General features: G+C 45.6%; 1 protein-coding gene across 4 annotated transcripts in view; it reads left to right on the plus strand.

Moving 5' to 3' along the window:
* The window catches only part of BCAR3 (BCAR3 adaptor protein, NSP family member), a 215,586-nt gene that overhangs the window by 145,216 nt on the left and 51,497 nt on the right, over positions 1 to 18,873 (plus strand). Inside the window, exon 1 of one of the 4 annotated variants that reach the window (XM_065908461.1) lies at positions 15,744 to 15,847. The exons of the other annotated variants lie outside the window; for them this stretch is intronic. Within the exon in view, the coding sequence (XP_065764533.1) occupies positions 15,764 to 15,847 (84 nt within the window). The 5' untranslated portion in view covers positions 15,744 to 15,763. Of the gene's footprint in view, positions 1 to 15,743; positions 15,848 to 18,873 lie in introns of those variants that run through there. 4 annotated transcript variants of the gene reach the window in all.

Here is an 18,873-nt window from a genome sequence, read left to right on the forward strand (position 1 = left end):
TCAATGAAACTATGAGCCATGCTCTGTAGGGCCACACAAGACGGACAGGTCATGGTGGAGAGGTCTGACAAAATGTGGTCCACTGGAGAAGGGAATGGCAAACCACTTCAGTATTCTTGCCTTGAGAACCCCATGAACAGTATGAGAAGGTGAAAAGATAGGACACTGAAAGATGAACTCCTCAGTTGGTAGGTGCCCAATATGCTACTGGAGATCAGTGGAGAAATAACTCCAGAAAGAATAAAGAGATGGAGCCAAAGCAAAAACAACACTCAGTTGTGGATGTGACTGGTGATGGAAGCAAGGTCCGATGCTGCAAAGAGCAATATTGCATAGGAACCTGGAATGTTAGGTCCATGAATCAAGGCAAATTGGTAGTGGTCAAACAGGAGATGGCAAGAGTAAACGTCGACATGTTAGAAATCAGTGAACTAAAATGGACTGGAATGGGTGAATTTAACTCAGATGACCATTATATCTACCACTGTGGGCAAGAATCCCTTAGAAGAAGTGGAGTAGCCATCATAGTCCACAAATGAGTTTGAAATGCAGTACTTGGATGCACTCTCAAAGACAACAGAATGATCTCTGTTTGTTTACAAGGCAAATAATTCAATATCACAGTAATCCAAGTCTATGCGCCGAACAGTTATGCTGAAGAAGCTGAAGTTGAACAGTTCTATGAAGACCTACAAGACCTTTTAGAACTAACACCCAAAATAGATGTCCTTTTCATTATAGGGGACTGGAATGCAAAAGTAGAAGTCAAGAAACACCTGGAGTAACAGGCAGATTTGGCCTTGGAGTATAGAATGAAGCAGGGCAAAGGCAGATAGAGTTTTGCCAAGAGAACACACTGGTCATAGCACACACCCTCTTCCAACAACACAAGAGAAGATTCTACATGGACATCACCAGATGGTCAACACCGAAATCAGATTGACTATATTCTTTGCAGCCAAAGATGGAGAAGCTCTATACAGTCAGCAAAAACAAGACCAGGAGCTGACTGTGGCTCAGATCATGAACTCCTTATTGCCAAATTCAGACTTAAATTGAAGAAAATAGGGAAAACCACTAGACCATTCAGATATGACCTAAATCAAATCCCTAACAATTATACAGTGGAAGTGAGAAATAGATTTAAGGGACTAGATCTGATAGAGTGCCTGATGACCTATGGACGGAGGTTCGTGACATTGTACAGGAGACAGGGATCAAGACCATCTCCAAGAAAAAGAAATGAAAAAAAGCAAAATGGCTGTCTGAGGAGGATTTACAAATAGCTGTGAAAAGAAGAGAAGCCAAAAGCAAAGGAGAAAAGGAAAGATATACCCATTTGAATACAGAGTTCCAAAGAATAGCAAGGAGAGATAAAGCCTTCCTCAGTGATCAATGCAAAGAAATAGAGGAAAACAATAGAATGGAAAAGACTAGAGAACTCTTCAAGAAAATTAGAGATACCAAGGGAACATTTCATGCAAAGATGGGCTCAATAAAGGGCAGAAATGGTATGGACATAACAGAAGCAGAAGATATTAAGAAGAGGTAGCAAGAATACACAGAAGAACTGTACAAAAAAGATCTTCATGACCCAGATAATCACGATGGTGTGATCACTCATCTACAGCCAGACATCCTGAAATGCGAAGTCAAGTGGGCCTTAGGAAGCATCACTATGCATGAACAAAGTCTGCTATACTTCAATTCTAAAATTTATTTCAAAAAAGGAGGAATACTCTTTTTTTGTATTAAGGTATAATTAGCGTAACATTTTATTAGTTTCAGGTATACAACATAATGATTTGAATATATTACGGAATGATCACAATGAGACCAGTGAGCATCTATTACCATACAATAGTTACCAAAAATCTTTTTCTTCTGTTGAGAACTTTCAAGACCCACTTTGCTAGCTACTTTCAAATATGCAGTATAGTATTATTAACTTTAGTCACTGTGCTTTACATTACATCTTCAGGAATTATTCACTTTATAACTGGAAATATGTACTTTTTGACCCCCTTCACCCATTTTGCCCACCTCTCATCCCCTAGGGGTAGTATTTTAAATAGCCTTTTCTGATCATTAGAGATATTTTTCTTTGTTATTATACTAAAACTTGTAAAGTTGTAGTTCCATAAAGGTTAATTGCAGTGTAGAATCTGAAGTCATATCAGTGACCTTTTCTTTTTTTTTTTTTAAACTCTATTCCCTTAAAATCCATTGGTCTGTCTGGCAATGTGAATGGATTTTAACTATGCATGATTTTGTATCATCATGCATTGATCACTTGAAAAATACTGGTTTGCTACGTTATGCAGATATTTCAGCTGTTAACATACATCACTATACAATACCAAAAATTCACACTCATTATTATCATCACTCATGAAAAATATCATTAAAGTATTGGGAAAAATCATTAAAGTATTTACCACTTATGGTGATAAATACAAGTTTCCCGAAATTCTAATTTTTGGTTAAAAGTTCAGGTTTTAGCAATGGCAACAAATAATGTCAGTTGTTTTCCTTGAAGTGACAGTCTCACTTTGTTCATTTTTTTAGAAAATGTCTGCCAAATAAATTCTCATGTCTGAATAACTATTGTTTGTCAGACACTCTTTGAAGTAAAAATGGTGCTCCGTGGAAAAGCAGCTAGTGCAGCCCACAGTTTAATGGCGTAGCTGCTTTCCCTCAAGACAACCATTGTGTGGGGTGTGCAGCAGAAGAGCTGTATGTCTGCTTGCTGTCTTGCCACACAGAATGTTCGAGACGTGGACTCAAGGGCCGAGATGTAGTAAAGTAATACAGTAGTCCTCCGATCTGCAGCTTCAGTCATCCAGTCAACCATGGTCTGAAAATTCCAGAAAGAAACATTTCATAAGTTTCATTTTATGTGGTGGTACAATATTTTTTTTTACTGAAGTATAGTTAATATGTTATATAACTTATGGGTGTACAATGTAGTGATTCACAGTTTTTAAAAGTTGTACTCCTTTTATAGTTATTATAAAATATTGATGACATTCTGCATTATGTAATATATCTTTTTAGCTTATTTTATATCTAATAGTTTGTACCTCTTAATCTCCTACCCCTATATTAACCCTCTCTGCTTCCCTATCCCCACTGGTAGCCACTAGTTTTTTCTCTGAGTCAGTGAGTCTGCTTCTTTATTATTATATTCACTAGTTTGTTGTATTTTTTAGATTCCACATATAGGTGATGTCATACACTATTTGTCTTTCTCTGACTTATTTCACTTAACATAATGCCCTTCAAGTCTATCCATGTTGTTGCAAATGACAAAATATAATTTCTTTTTTATGGCTGAGTAGTAGTCCATTGTGTGTGTGTGCGTGCGTGTGTGCACACGCTTGTGTATACACATCTTTTTCCACTCATCTTTTGATGGACACTTCCATATCTTGGCAATTCATTGTAAGCCATGCAGCTGTGAGCATTGGGTGCATGTATCTTTTCAAGTGTTTTTTTTGACAATTCATAAGTTTTAATTCATGCACCATTCTGCATAGCCTGATGAAATCTCATGCCCTCCCACTCCTCCCCACCTAACCCATGAATCATCCCCTTGTCCAACATATCCTGTCCCTTGGTCACTTGGTGGTGGTGATGTTGGTTAGTCACTTGGTAGCCATCTTTTATCAGACTGACTTTCAAGGTATTGCAGTGCTTGTTCACATAACTCTTATTTTACTTAATAACGGCCCCAAAGCGCAAGACTAGTCATGTTGGCAATTCAGATGTTCTCTTACTGTACCAATTTATAAATTAAACTTTATCATAGGTATGTTAATATATATATATATATATATATATATATATATATATATATATGAAAAAACATGGTGTATGTGTGTGTGTGTATATATATATACATGTATATGGTTTGGTATTGTCTGTGGTTTCAGGCATCCACTGGGGGTCTTGGAGCATATTGTCTACATATGAGAGGAAACTACTCTGATTCTTAGTGCTTCATGAAGGACTCTTTAAGTGAAACGGGCTCTTTTTTAAAGTAGTATATTTTTAATTTTCAACATTTAAAAAAGAAATTAAAAAAAAACATGTTGGTCAAGAAACACAATGACTACTTAAGAGTTTGCGCCTTCCCCTTGCTTACTGCTATGGTCCTGGTGGTTTTACCCCTCGTGGCTTTTGTTCTGTCAGCATTAGTATCAACTCAGTAAAAAAAAAAGGCAAACAGGTCTCAATATTATTACAAAAATAGTGTTGACCTCATAGACTCTCTGAGAGGCCCTTGTGGACCCTGAGACCTCTGTGAGCACTGCTGTCCTCCTGCTACTTGAGCTGTTATAAAGCTGCAGAAATGCTTAGAATACAAATAATCACTATCTGTTTATCTTAATCCATATTTTTTCTCTAGCTATCCTTTTTTTTTTTTTAACCCAGCTTGCTCAACAATTGCATTTACATTTAAAGTACTGATCATAAATAGAGACGCGTTAGTTACTTAGTCATGTCCAACTCTTTGGCACCCCACGTACTGTAGCCCACCAGGCTCCTCTATCCATGGAATTCTCCAGGCAGAAATACTGGAGTAGGTTGCCATTCCCTTCTCCAGGGGATCTTCCCAACCCAGGGATTGAATCTGGGTCTCCTGAATTGTAGGCGGATTCTTCATCATCTGAGCTACCAGGGAAGGCCAAATTTTTCATGTAAAATTAAGAAAAACTGAGACTATATCCCAGAAATATGGGTTCACAGTTGTCCAGCTGTTTTTTACAATTGAGTGGACTGTGAAGCCTCAGTAAGTACTAACTCTATTTCATGCGATCAAGTCATTGCTCACTATATACTGTGAAGAGCTGAGCCACAGCACTTGCTGTTGTACTCTACTTGCATTATATTAAAACCATGAACTCCCAGATCTTGGTGAGGTAAAAGCTTGGTTCATGGCAAAGATACTCAGCTTGGGTGTGTGAATGCATTCAAGGGGTACATTTCTTTGGGCAGGCTGAATGTGAACATTCCCCTGGCCCTTAAACTTTTATTCATTGCTTTGCATTTGCCCATTCTCTGCTCCCAGCGTGGATCAGCTGGCTGACTCCATTCATCCTTTCTGTCAGTGAAAGTAAGGATGTGTCACACCCTGGGAACCAGAGCTTGCCACTCAGGCCTTCGAGTCCCAGTTCTCTCCAGATGGCATCTAATTGTTCCTTGAGTGATCTCAGTGTCCAGGCTGCAGGAACCTGGTCTGAGAGGCCGTTTCACATATTTATTAGCTTGTGTGTGAGAACTTACTACATAAAGCCCCCATTCACACTCTCAAAAGAGCTTCTGGTACAGAAGAAATGATGAAGCTGATGGCCTGTTTCCTGTGGCCACCAGTCCCCAGCTGGATCTTTATTTTTCACAGGCCTAGTTGGGCGCTTTGAAATTAGTTGTGCGGTCCAGCTGCGTCCATCAGACAGTCTCTGCCCCTCTGTCTTCCCGTGGTCTTTCCTGGAAGGAGCCTGAGCACAACAGAGCCATGTCCTCTCTCCTGGTTTGCAAAGCATTCCAGGGTTGCTCACAGAGAGCGCAGGTGGTGGGAGTTGGGAATTACTGTGTCCTGGGAGCCGCCTCTTGTTTGGGAACCCGGGTAGTTCTCAGTTTGAGAGAGACAAGTGCTTCTGAACACCGAAGTGACAACCAGCCCTAATCCAGCCATAGGGATGGCAAGGCGGATTCACCAACAAAGACCACATCCCCCCCTGTGCCAAGCCATATCTTGTGCCTCTGTGGTTCTTAACTATTTGGGCGGGGAGGGGGTCCCAAATAGTTAATAGTATTTCTGCAAATATGATGAGTAAGAAAACCCATCTCTGCAAATATGCACACACACTTACTGTGCATCGTACTTCCAAAGTGTTTGTGGATCCAGATTGAGAATTGCCTATGCTATCTCCAAATGTCCTGGCATCGGGCTGGGTATGGGCGTGATGACAGTGACTGAGACCTGGATCCTGAGGCCACCAGACAAGGACACAGATCATTTTAATGAGTGTTTCGGTAGCTGGATACTTGAAGATAGGGTTGGAGCTGGACCCTCTCACTGGGATAAATAAGAGCAATGAGCAAAGGAAACCCCATAAGCCAACACAACCCAGGCACCAGGGCTCCTTCCAGGATGTGCCCACCTAGGGACTACCTAGGGAACACGTTCGGAAGATCTAAATATAATCTGGGGTTGCTGTACATTTCCTTTCTTTTGACCTAGAAGTCATGAGAGTTGCACTCCCAGGTAATCCATCGTACCTGATAAAATTCTCCTTTGTAAAGAAACATCTCAGCCTTTACCTCTGAATCAGGTCCTCAGGCTTTCTACCAAACAGAATAGCCTTTGGAAATGTTCTCTGGGATCTTAAGATGCTGCTCTTGCCTGTATAAGCAGGATGGAGTGGGCTGTTTGTTCACGGTTTCCCCTAGCCTGGGGGAGGGATGGTGGGTGCGGGAGCAAAACTCACACCTACAGTCAGTGGCACAGGCTTTCCGACTCCATGAGTCCCTCTGTCTTTCCTGCAGGCAAACTCATGCCAGCTTTATCCTTGGGAACTCATGACAACTCATTTCTATAACGGAGTGTCCTTGGAGTAGGCCATGAAGCACCACTAATTTCCACCCATCACTAAAACATGAGTGTACCACCCTGTTACCAGGGCACATATCACATGTTTTCGTGTAGCATCAGTTTATGTTGACTCCTTTTTAACATTTCCAGATTTAGGGATGATGTCTTATACATATGAACTCTAGCAGAGCCGAACACAATGTGTTATATTTCACTCTCAGATTTCACCTAATCTTACACTGATAAGGTGAACCTATAAACTCTCAAACTGATGATGTGATCTAGAAAGTTTATCACTGGGAAGGGCAGGGGTGGAGTGTCCTGGGTTGATGACTGTTCTGGGGAAGGAAAACACATCCAGACTCTAAGACCTTGCATCTGCTTCTCTCAGCATGTTGGCTGCATTCTCTCAGATCAGCTTCTCCATGTAGTTGGGGGCACATGGATATTGACTGCTCTGAGCTTATAAACTTAAAACTTATGGTCCGAAAGGAAAAGTGGACCTCTCCCTCTGCTCTGATTTGAAAAATCCCAGGGAAGGACTCTAATTGGTCTAACTTAGGTCACATGTCCACTCCTGGACCATTAGGGGCTTCCCTGGTAGCTCAGATTTTAAAGAATCTGCCTGCAAAGCAGGAGACACAAGTTCAATCCCTGGGTCAGGAAGATCCCCTGGAGAAGAGAATGGCTACCACGCCAGTATTCTTGCCTGGAGAGTTAAGTGTTCAGTTTCCTGTTTGGCTGTCACAACCATTACAAGTATGAGTACACGTGCCATGGGGTAAAGGTTTTAAATGTAATAACCACTGTCTGCTATCTACATCATGTCCCCTCTGAATGTTGAGGATCAGAATCTATCAGGCTATGTCTCTCACTGTCACTGTCTATTCAGGATACTTACATAAAATGTTGGCATATGAATTCTAGGTTTTACAAAGATATTTTTGTTTTGATCTTTTCAAGTCCTATACTCGCCTTTCTCTAGCCTGTCTCCCTCCTGGTTTACTTATATGCTGGATATGCATTACCTCCCAGCTTAGTTATTAGATCCATACTGTTAACAGGGAAATTATAGGTGGGAGGTAGGGAGGTGGTGCAGAGGGGCTAGGATCCCCCTATGTAGTTTGACTTTGGAGAAATCCCTGCATCTCTGTCACAAGTGGCCTCACCCTGAGGCTGGTGTGTTGTTCCCAGAGGATGGTCCAGGTAGGTTCCTGCGGCTCTTCTTGATAACTCCCTCCACCCTGCACTCCCACTCCTCTGGGTACACACACAAGGCCAAGGGTTGTATTGTCCTTTGAACCACTGAAAGAAAGAACCTATTGTCTCCACGAGTGTTGACTGTCTGAATGTCATTTCTGAGCTGGTAATCAGTTCAGTCTTTCCCATGCAGCTCACCCTCCAAGTCAGCCTGTTCCTGTGGAGAAATGGGCACAGTTGACATCTCCATTTACCACAAAGACGATCTGTCCCTTAGCCCTCCACTTATCAGCTTTGCTGCCTTCTGGCTTTTCTCAGATTCTGGCCTCAGTGTCCATCTGTACATGTTCTGCCCTTTCCCATCAGTAATAACGAGGACCTCTATTCGGGGCTATTTCAGAGGAGACCTGCTGTCTGTGTTGCCAAGAATATCTGTCACTCGGTTGGAGGGAGAGGGTGGTTGCAGCAGCTATAATTCTGCCTTTTGGGTTTGCACAAGATAAGATACTCCAGGCAACCAGGTGGTATCCTTGCTTCCATGAGCACGTCCGATAGAGCCAGCCATTCTGATTCATAGTCGTTTTAATTATTAACTCTAAGAACTTTTCAGTCTCACATGTGAAATGGAGATAATATGTGTCTCCTAGTGTGAGTATTAAATAGACACTATGGTAAAAGTTTTCTGTATAAATACTGGTTCTTGAGGATCTTGCATATGGGGTCATGAAGGCTCCTTTGAGGAACCCAGTTGAGAAGTGGAAAGATGCCGCGGTCTAGTGGGAGGGACTGCATCCCAGAAGGCTGTGGCTGGAGAGGGGCTGCTGAGGGTCACATTGGTAGCTATTCTGCATTTGCTAAGTATTGCGTGCAGACAGGCCCTTCTGCCAGCTGGGGGAAGGAGCTCTCTTCCTCTCGCAGGTGTTTTAAGTCACTCCAACAGCAGAAATGAAGGTGGCTCTGCTTGCTTCAGAGCTCTCTATCTCCTCTTACCAACTGCAGCCTTGCCAAGACTTGACTGTGCCCATGGTGATCAAGGGCAGGGGTGCTGTCTTTGCTCATGTCCATGATGACCAGGGTATCCACTGTACTCATCTCTCCTTTAGAAAGTAGACCAAGTAAGACCCTCAGAGCCACTGAAGTCTTTGTGGATCAGTGAGGATTTTTAAGTCACATGACTCTTGGGTAAAACCATGAACCCCTCCCCTCAATGAACAGGTACTCATACAACAGTTTGTATACAATTTCCAATGGTTCATGGAAGCCCCTTCCTACGCCGAGTTTCAGAACTCATGGTCTAGACTGGTTCTCATAGCTGTTTGGGCAGGATGCATAAATATCCAGCATGTCCCTCCAGTGATCCGCAGGATCAGTTTATGACTATGAAGAAATCACGTTTTCCAGCAGAAATAATGTGTTGAGGTGGCTGGAATTTGCTTGAAAACAGAGGAGAAGAGATTAATAAGATCACTTTCTGTTTTTCTTGACCAGTTCAAGGCAGGAATGAGTTGAGGTTGCCTGATCCACCTCTCACCTGATGCCAACCCCGCCCTCTGCCCCAGGGTTCCTGCCTTCTCAAGCATCCCTTTTGGCTGCTTCCTCCACTCAGAACTTCAGAAGCCTTTCTGGGTGGTGTGGCCTCGGAAGAATGCACTGTAACTCTGGCCATCCCTGCCGTCGGGGACTGGTGAGGAGGAGGTGCAGACAGAAAGCAGAATCAAAGGTGACCTAGAATGTCTAGAGAGAGCAGCGGGGTGAGGCAGGCACAGCATCCAAGGAAGGACTGTTCCAGACACTTCTAATTCTAGAAGTGGTTGGCCTCCATGTACCCAGTTACATGGGCTAGTAAAGTAGGAAAGAATCAGGCACATGAGGGATGGCCCTTCTGGGGACTCTAGATACACGTGGAAGGGTTGGTCTCAGGACAAGTATCTGGAGGGCCAGGCAGTGGGGGAATTTGAAGGAGCATCAGGCAGGGCATCCAGGTGGGACATAGGCTGAAGCCCAGCTCTGCCATTGACCTGATGTGGGGACAGTGGGAAAGGAGGGGCCCCGGGACCCCCACTCAGACTGGCTGGGACAGTGGTGGGACATGGAGAGCGTGGTAGTTGCGGGTGGACCCAGGAGTCCCCCTGAGTGAGGGCCAAGTGGGCAGAAGCTATGGACTCACATGCTGTGTGTTAAACAACTCTGCAAGTGACAGAGACTCTGGCATAGAAAATCATCTGAGCTATCTGAGCAAGTGTGATTCAAACCATATGTACAGTTTTAATATGTGATCTTAAAATTTGAAGGCTAAAAAGTATCTCATGGCTAAAGAAGCTCTAAACTCCTTCTCGTTGTTTCCTGGCCTTCAAGTCTTAAGAGCTACTATGTACTAGCTGGGGCCAGTCAATGGCTCAGGGCTTTGCTGTCCACACTGTCCTTGCAGGTCATGGCTCCTGTAGCCTGCCTCTTGGGTTAGGGACAGGAGACTTAGGATGCCGCTGGGTGTCTTCCCTGAGGGAGGAATAGTCTGGGGGGACAGGTTTTGTGAGCCCTTCCTTTGGAGGGCAAGAAAGCACACATTGGCTGAGTGTCTAGTCTGTGTTACCAGACTCTTTATCTCCTATTTCACTTGATCCTCCAAAAAAAACTGGTAAGTTGAAGGAGGGAACTAGGGCTCAGAGAGGTTAAGAAATTTCCCATGGTCACCCAGCTTGCTAGTGGTACAACAAAGACCTGAACCCACCCTTGCTTTCCCTCTAGCCTGCCACCTCCCAGCAGCGCCTGAAACTTGCTATGTCTTGAAGCTGTTTTGGCAGATGCATTTTGTAGAAGTGCTTGTGAGAGGGGCGAGCCAGTGGCAGCCGAGCTGGGAGCCAGTGTGGCTGGATCTGGTTGGAGCCTTTGCAGATTCTGGCCATTTCTGCAGCACTCTGATGGGGGTGGGGGATCTCTGAGGGGCTTTTGTGGTCGCTGTGAGTTGCTCGAAGGGGAAAGAGAAAAGCATACAGCGAAGAAGGTCTAGGAGCTATGATGACAGGAGAACAAATGAGGGCTCTGCGTGCAACGCCCACACAGCAAGTGTAGGATGGAAGGAAGCTTGGGAGGTGGGTAGCAGATTGTCTTAGATGAGTCTGACTCCCAGGGGTGTAAGGGTGGGCTTCAGAGGGCAAGGAATCCCCTGAAACTGTATGTTGAACATCACAATATGTGCCTTTTGTTCTGAGAGGAGGGTCCATGGTTTTCATAGACTCTCAAAGAAGGCTGAGACGGCCAGAAAGTCTGAATATGCTGTTTGAGAGGCTGGAATTATGCCTCATGCATGTTCTTTTAATTTTGCCTTAATGCTAAAAATAGAAAGTTGAGCTTGCCTAATATAGGATTTCTGGGGGTGTGTCAGGAAATGGGTGATGGTGTTGGTGGAGGGATGTATGAGACAAGATTGTATGCGATGGTTCGAGAAAGCAGTCGGGGCTGGGTGCTCACCTGATTGTACTTCACTTGCTTCACGTTATCAGTTATACAATTTCAGTAGCCTGTTAGAGAAACCAGATATGTGGAGGGGACAGAGGGCTCAGTAGAGAGAGAAATCTGTTTGTGAATACTGTCTCTTTGTTGATGTGCTGAGCGGATCAATACTGCTTCCGGATAGAGACCATTTCACAGCCATACTCTTTCATCCCCTTGAGGAATCTGAGGGAACCCTCAGAGAGAGATGTGCACAGCAGATGCTTGTAAATGCACCCTCTGCGTTCCTCTCTCTTTGCCGGCAACACACAAAGCGGCCCTAAGAGCTGGGCCGGCGCTTCCCGCCCTCCTCCCACCAAGTCCAGTTTGCATTCCCTTTTGGAGCAGGATCTAAATCACATTTGCCTATAGGAAAATGTGTTGAACTGTCTTTGGCATCTTGTGTAGCTGCTGAGTCTGGCGTGAGGAGGAGGTGACCTCTTCCTTGGGCCTCCTCCTTCCTCAGTGGTTTCCCAGCCGTTCGCCTCCAGCCCTGTGGCTCCTCTGGAGGGTGGGTGCTCCTAGACCCCCCCAGCCCCTCTCCTGCCCCCTCGCCTCCTGGTTACTGTGATCAGAATCATGCAGACAGGCCAGTGCCAGGGAAGCAGGACTGTTGATAAGCATGCCTCCTTCCTGCCCAGGGCTTCCTGGGCCCGGGGCGGGACGCCCTTCAGGGAGCGGGGCCTACAGAAGGCAGCCCTGGGTCCTTAGGATTGGGCCAGTGCAGGTTCCTCTTCCTGCTTCCACTACCCCAGGAGGAACGCCTTAGACGCTAGCTCCTTAGGGCTGTCTTGGTTCACTGAGAGCGGGCTCGCTGAGGTTTAGTGGAGGCCAAAAGCCAGGAGGGATGGGTCTTCCCAGAGGGGTGAGGCGTCTCAGTGTGTGGACTGCTGTTCACCCTGTGACTGATGTTCCGAGTGTGTCCCCTGTGGGCAGAGACCAGTCAGGCCTCATCCCTTGGATGTGCCCCCAGGCACAGCCTGCTGCCCATCGTGGGCAGTGTCACCGTCCTCGGGGCTGCTTGACAGTGACCGAGAACACCTCGGTGTGTGTCGTGTGTGAGGCTGGACGCCTTGCTTCTGGGCTGGCCCCAGGGAGGGGAGGTGCGGGCAGCATTGCCAGGGAAAAGCAGGTCTCTGGCAGGCGTATCTTCCTCCTCGGAGACCTCACCACCCCCCTGCCACCCCACCCCAGCCATTCCGTGTCAGAGAGGGCACCTGCCTCACAGGGAGGCCGATCTTTTAGTGGGGACTGTGGCACTTGGGAAAGGGACTCTGTGCACCTCCCAGCCCAAGGGCTGCTGCCAGCAAGAAGCCTCCTCTGTGAAATATGACTGGCAGGCAGCTCCTGTTTCCATGGTTACTAAATAGAGCAGGTTCGTATTAGGGCTGCCCAGGGAAAGAACGGCTTGTGCAGGAGCTTTCCTCTAGTCTACTCTAATCCTATCCCCAGACATGGTGGGCAGCATCTGACCTGAGGTCATGAGAATTTTCTTCAAGGGTTCACCTGCCTGCCCAGCACTGGCTTCTTCTTTTTTTAAAAAGGTGTTTTTCTTAGTGCTGAGTAGTGAACCTCCCAGGAAGCCAGAGGGGGCGCTAGAGAGCACAGTGCGTTCCCAGAGCTCTGTGCTACCTGCTCCCGGCCTCCCGCCTCTATCAGTTGCTGGGGTTGCATTAGAGATGCTGACCCCTATCCAGAAGGGCATGGTGTTTAGAAAGCCCTGAATACAAATTTGGCTGGTCCTAAATCACATGTAGGATATCATCAGGCAATGACTCCCTGCACTGGGTCACAAGCTGTTTTCATGAGGCTGTGTGACAAGTTTAATTATAAGACATTAGAAGAATCTCTTTTTTGATCAGATACTAGGTTCTGGCAGAAGCACAGGCTGGAGTTCTGGGTCCTTTGTCTGTTCTCTGTTGAGTGGCTCACCATTCTGGTCCTGTTTCTTTGTAACTAGAATAGAATTGTCATTGTGGGAAGAATATGGGGGAATTGATCAGTGTGGATGGGAGACTTTAAAAGCGTAACAAGTCAGTGAAGGGCACTTTACAAATTCATGCAATTATCATCTTTAGTTGCAATAACATCATGTTATTTTAGTCTCTCTTCTTGGTTGTTTCAAGAGGAAATTGATTAAAACCTTTGAGTGCTGCTTTAAAAATTATTTTTGGTGTGGAACAAAAAAAAATCAGTGCTTAGGAAACAGTTACCTAATAAGATTAGCTCATTCTTTAATCCTGACAGAACCAATTCTTTGTGCATTTTGGAGACGTTCTTTTTTCTCTTTTTTTTGGTATAAACAGGGAAAACCTCAGGTGACAAGAGCTGCGATTCTGCAGTGACCTGTGTGTCTTTCGTTTTGCTTTTACCCTGGCCCTGGAGCACCTGACTACATAATTCTATGTAATTTACAAGCCTGAGTGTTTTTAAGTAAATTTTCTTTCAGGAATGCACTTCATTCACGCTTTCTGGGGGTGGGGGTAGGGTATTGAAATTCAGAGGCTTTGGCTGACTGAATTTCTGTTCAGGATTTAAGGAGCTGCTTCTCCTCTTTTTCCTGAGCTGAGAATGGTCGCTTTCCAGCCTTTTGGAGGAGTTTCTCACTCTGACAATGAGCTTCTTACTCATTTTCAGCCAAAGAGGAATGGCAGGTGCGAACTGGGCACCTTGCCTGGTGGCTGTTGGTCTGATGGATGAGCCACCTCCGAGAACCGCTGGGGCCATGGGCCCTGGCTACTCAGGCGGACTTATTACCCATTGAACCCCATCTAATGGAAATGAGGGCAGACAGAGAAAATGCTTCCTCATAGGTTCAGTTCATAGACCTTGGGGGGGACGGTATTGATCCACCAACTGAACCATCTCCAAGGGCCCCTGCAGCTCCAAAAGCCTCAAATTCTCCCAACCTTGGTGTTTGCTTCCAAGGTCTCAGGTGGATCTCATCTCCCAGGACCCAGGGCAGCACATCTGAGCCCTGGAATCCTGGTTGGGGAGGAGGGAGCCAGTTGAGGGACCAAAAAGGAAGTCAGCCCCCCTGGTTGTTCTGTGATGACAGCTCCATGCCCTTTTCGGGGTGTTTATTAGGCTGAACCTCTGCTCCTTTGGGGAAGTGTGAGGGCTGTCACTCTCCAGAGCCCTCATTCAAGCACCGGAGCTGCTCACCAGGCATTGAACAAACAATCCTCTATTTTTACAGGCTGACTTGACCTAGTCCAAAGGCCGAGGCCTCCTGAGGATTTGAGGCTAACCCTGTTGGATATTTCTCATACCTCCCTCATGCCTCATCTGGTATTGTTCCTTTCTGGACTGAATAGGTTGTGTTTCTTCCTCATTACAAGTTTCTGCCTGCGTGAAGTTTTAGAAAGCTTCAGGACACATTCCATTTTTGAGTGACCGAAGCCACAGAAAGTTAATATTTGGAACGTAGGAGAGGAAACGCTACAGGCAGAAATCTGGGTTTGATTAAAAAAGAAAGAAAGAAGAAGAATTGTTGGGAATCCACTCTGACTGGAATGAAAGAAGAAAAGCAATTCCTTTCCGCTAAGGTGTCAGGGGACTCTTGGTAGGGATAAAGGCCTAAGAAGTGCTGGAGAATCGCTTGGTGGTGTTAGATGCAAGATTCATGCCTTGAATCTGGGTTAGGCAGGGTGAACAGTTACAGTGAAGTATTTAAAGTGAAGGAAGGGAGTGAGAAAAACAGTTGGGTCAAAAGAGGGTACACAGCCTGTCCCCCATCCTCCTAACAGACTGCTGCATGGCCAGGTGGGAAGGGCAGGGCTGCTCAGGGTGTTTGCTGACAGACTTGCTAATTAAACACCAAAAGGCAATATTGCTTTGCCAATAGTGATGGCTGTGCCAGCGTCATCAGCTGCAAACTGGCTGCCCAGGAGCATCCTAATTAAAAATAAACAGTTCTGAGGGGTGGTCTGGGAGAGTCCCAGGTTTCTCGGGACTTCTAGGATCGCTCCCAGGGGAAAGTCACACCCGGGTCACCTCCGGGTCCTTTTCTCAAAGGAGCCTCTCTCTCTTCACGGAGTGGTGTGATGTGTGCTTCTTGAACTCCCAGGTCCTGGGGTGATAGGCAAACAGACACAGCCTCTAGGAGCAGAGTGCCTGGTGCCTTCAGCCCTGGGGGAATAATGATTTCTGCTGGGTCTCTAAATTGAGGGGACAGCTAAAGCCCAAAGCCTCTTCTGAGAGAGAGGTTAGAATTTCATCAGAAAGCAAGTGTGGTCACATGAGGATTTCTGGCACCGAGTGCATGGCAGGCTGGACACCCGCCTGCCAGAATTGAGCGAGTGGATCGTATTGGCTTCAGCGAAGAGGGAAAGTCCCAGCCTGGCCTGGGAGAAGGAGCCGCTCACTCCTCCCTCCTCTGCACAGCTGCTGCGGCAGGACTGGGGTGTCACGCCACAAGACCCCTCTCGGTTAACCCTAAAGAGAGTGTGTGGTCCAGGGACTGAAGATTGAAAGATGCCTAAGGAATGCAATGCCTTCCATGCCCTCTCGGCCGCTCTGTGCTGCTTCTATCACCGCAGGTCTTTCCTTGGAGTCAAGGTAGGTGTGGTTAGAAATAAGGTAGAGCTGAAGTTCTCTGGGAGGGCTTGAAAGCACTAGAAAAATTTGGCAGCCCACTGGCTATAAAATCAGAGGCACTTGCTCTGACGGATGGACCTTCACAAGCTCCTAGAGGTATGTCTCCCCTGCAAGCAGAATCGAGCCACAGAGAAGGGGGCAACTTGTCTTGCTTAGCGAGACAGCTCTGTTTTTCAGGAGACTTTCCATTTCCTTGGGCTGAAATTTTATACCAAAGTGGCTCAAGACTATTTTTTCTTTTTTCTCTCCCTGTCTCTGCCTGTCTTCCCTTGTTCATAGTAAATGTGAGATGACTGAGCCCCTCTTTTCGCTTACCCCGCTGCTCCCTTATGTCAATGACGTATAGAAGTACAACAACCATCAAATATCTCCTTTCAAATCATAGTCACGTTCCAAAAAAATTTTTGCATTCAGAACTTTTTTTTTTTACTGCTCCCGTTTTTAACCTTTGTTACAAGACATCAGTACCCAAGATTTTGCGTAATATGTCAATACACTGTTTGTTTTGATAAAAAAATATTCAAACAACCTCATTTGACTATTTCAAGACCAAGCCTCTGTTCTATTGCCCACCTGTGACAACACTTAAGAATCCTGTTTGGTACAGGCTGTCGTTGATCCGGGGGCTTGTCTGCCTTGGGAAAATCCTGTTGGCCCTGGCAGGACTGGGGACCTCATTTATTCATGGGAAATAGGAATAAGAAAGCTCTCAAGGAATTCTTCCCACCCTGACAGCAGACCTCCCTCTCCTGAGGGACCGACTTGTTCCGTGCTGTTGAAAAAGCTACAATAGGAAAATTTAACAGGAAACCCTGTTAAAGGCAGAAAGAGCCCTTTGTAGAAAAGTATACACTGCGAAGAGGAGAGGCTGCTTCATGTTTTACTGCCCTTTCGGAGTGTTCAGAGTAGATTTCTAACCATTCTGCAAAGTTCGTTTCTGTCTCTTTGTCAGGGGATTTGAAGGAGCGTGAGTAATCATAGGTTAAAAGTGTTTCCTCCCTCATTTAAAAGCCCCTTTCTACCCTGGAGCCCAGTGGGGGTGATGAGGACCATGTGGTTTCTGGCCTAAATATGGATCGTTCTAGTGTGGGGCAGATGAAGTCATGCCATTAACAGTATTTTAAAGCTGTCAGAGATAGACCGGGAGGTCCCAAAGGGAATCATGCACGTCAAGGATTGGCAGTAGGTTTACCCTCTAATAGAAGTCCTCCCATAAGCCAACTTCTGCTAATTCAGTAAAGTGCAACTCAGCATTTGGTATATTAAGAAATAACCCATAAATATCTAGGTCTGGGTGGTGATATTCTGTTTGGTGACTCCTATTCCTCTGCTGTTATTTCCTCCAGGACCTGCCCAGAAAGGCCACAGTAACATGGGGTTGCTGTTGTTGACTTGCTAAGTCGTGTTTGACTCTTTGCGACCCCATGGACTGCAGCATGCCAGCATCCACTATCCTCCACTATCTCCAGGAGTTTGCTCAAATTCGTGTCCATTGAATTGGTTATGCCATCCAACTGTCTTATCCTCTGTCGCCCCCTTCTTCTCCTGCCTTCAGTCTTTCCCACCATCAGGGTCTTTTCCAGTGAGTCTGCTCTTCACATCAGGCAGCCAAAGTAGTGGAGCTTCAACTTTAACATCAATCCTTCCAATGTATATTCAGGGTTGATTTCCTCTAGGATTGACTGGTTTGATCTCCTTGCTGTCCAAGGGACTCTCAAGAGTCTTCTCCAACACCATAATCTGAAAGCCTCACTTCTTGGGCGCTCAGCCTTCTTTGTGATCCATTTCTCATATTTGTAACTGTTCTCTGGCTTCCCCAACACGGTCACTCCTGGTGACTGACTGTTGATGGAAACACCTTCCTTTCTACCTGGGCTTCGTCTCCCACCCCTAGTTTGTAGCATCGTCATAGCCCAGAGAGAGGGCCTGATCTGCTCACTCACCAGAACCTGAAACCTTCAGACCGAGCTCAAGGTTCCCCATTGACCCTTGGTATGCATCTCCCTGTCTTGTTTTACTTAGATAGTTACCTGGGAAAGAAAATGCCCCTGTGCTCAAATCCCTCCTCCTGTCAGTGTCGCCCCAGAGATAACGCTGCATTGCTTTATTGACTCCCACTTTAATTAGGGGTTTCAGGTCCTACCGCTCATAATTAGTTTCCATTGTAATTAGAGTTTCAAAATTAAATTGGGATTGATTGCCTGATAGCAAAGCGGAAATAAAGCTCCAGTTCTTGACCATGGATGCTGCTTCTCTTGGCATGAATTTCTCATACCAAAAATAACACTGCAGTAGCCATGGTAACTTTCCATTTGGTCTAATCCATATCATCTCTGGAGAAAGTAGAATGTTATTAATAGTGTTTGTTGTATGGGAAGAAAACTAAAAATATAAAAGCTCCTTCATCACGTAGGAGACCAAGTACACAGGCGCTTTCAGGGAATAAGATCTTATTTGCAGAGATAATGCAGAATTTCATTTGTGTTTAAGGGCCTCATGTGGACTTGTACACAAATGCCCTGGAAAGGAATTAATTGGGAAGCCAGGAATGAGAGGAAGTCAAGGATATGCAGGCATTGCTGGTGCTCTCAGAGTTGAGGCCATGTCAAGGGTCATGCTTTCACAGCCCAGAAGGGTTCACATAAGGCACTCACTTCACAAAAGACCTCTGCATCTCGAGTAAGAAAAGGAAAGGATGTTTTGCTTATACCCAGTGGAAAAGAGTTCGCCATGAAGATATTCCAGATCCATGACATTAGTGGAGCACATTCAAGTTTGAAAATCCCCAAATGTCAAATGTTGTAGCCTTCTCGTGTGTAAGCACTCTGTTAGGTGGGGCGGGGGGTGATTAATGACAATTGAGGCAGGTTCCTGCCTTTGAAGGACTTCCCACGAGAGCATTAGTCCACAGTGTCATGCGTTACGTTTGCAAAAGGCTTTCTGAGTTCCTTCACGAGTTATCTCACTGGGGTCTCAAGGCAAGCTGA

This window comes from Muntiacus reevesi, chromosome 1 (genome assembly GCF_963930625.1).
Source record: "Muntiacus reevesi chromosome 1, mMunRee1.1, whole genome shotgun sequence".
Taxonomy (NCBI): Eukaryota; Metazoa; Chordata; class Mammalia; order Artiodactyla; family Cervidae; genus Muntiacus; species Muntiacus reevesi.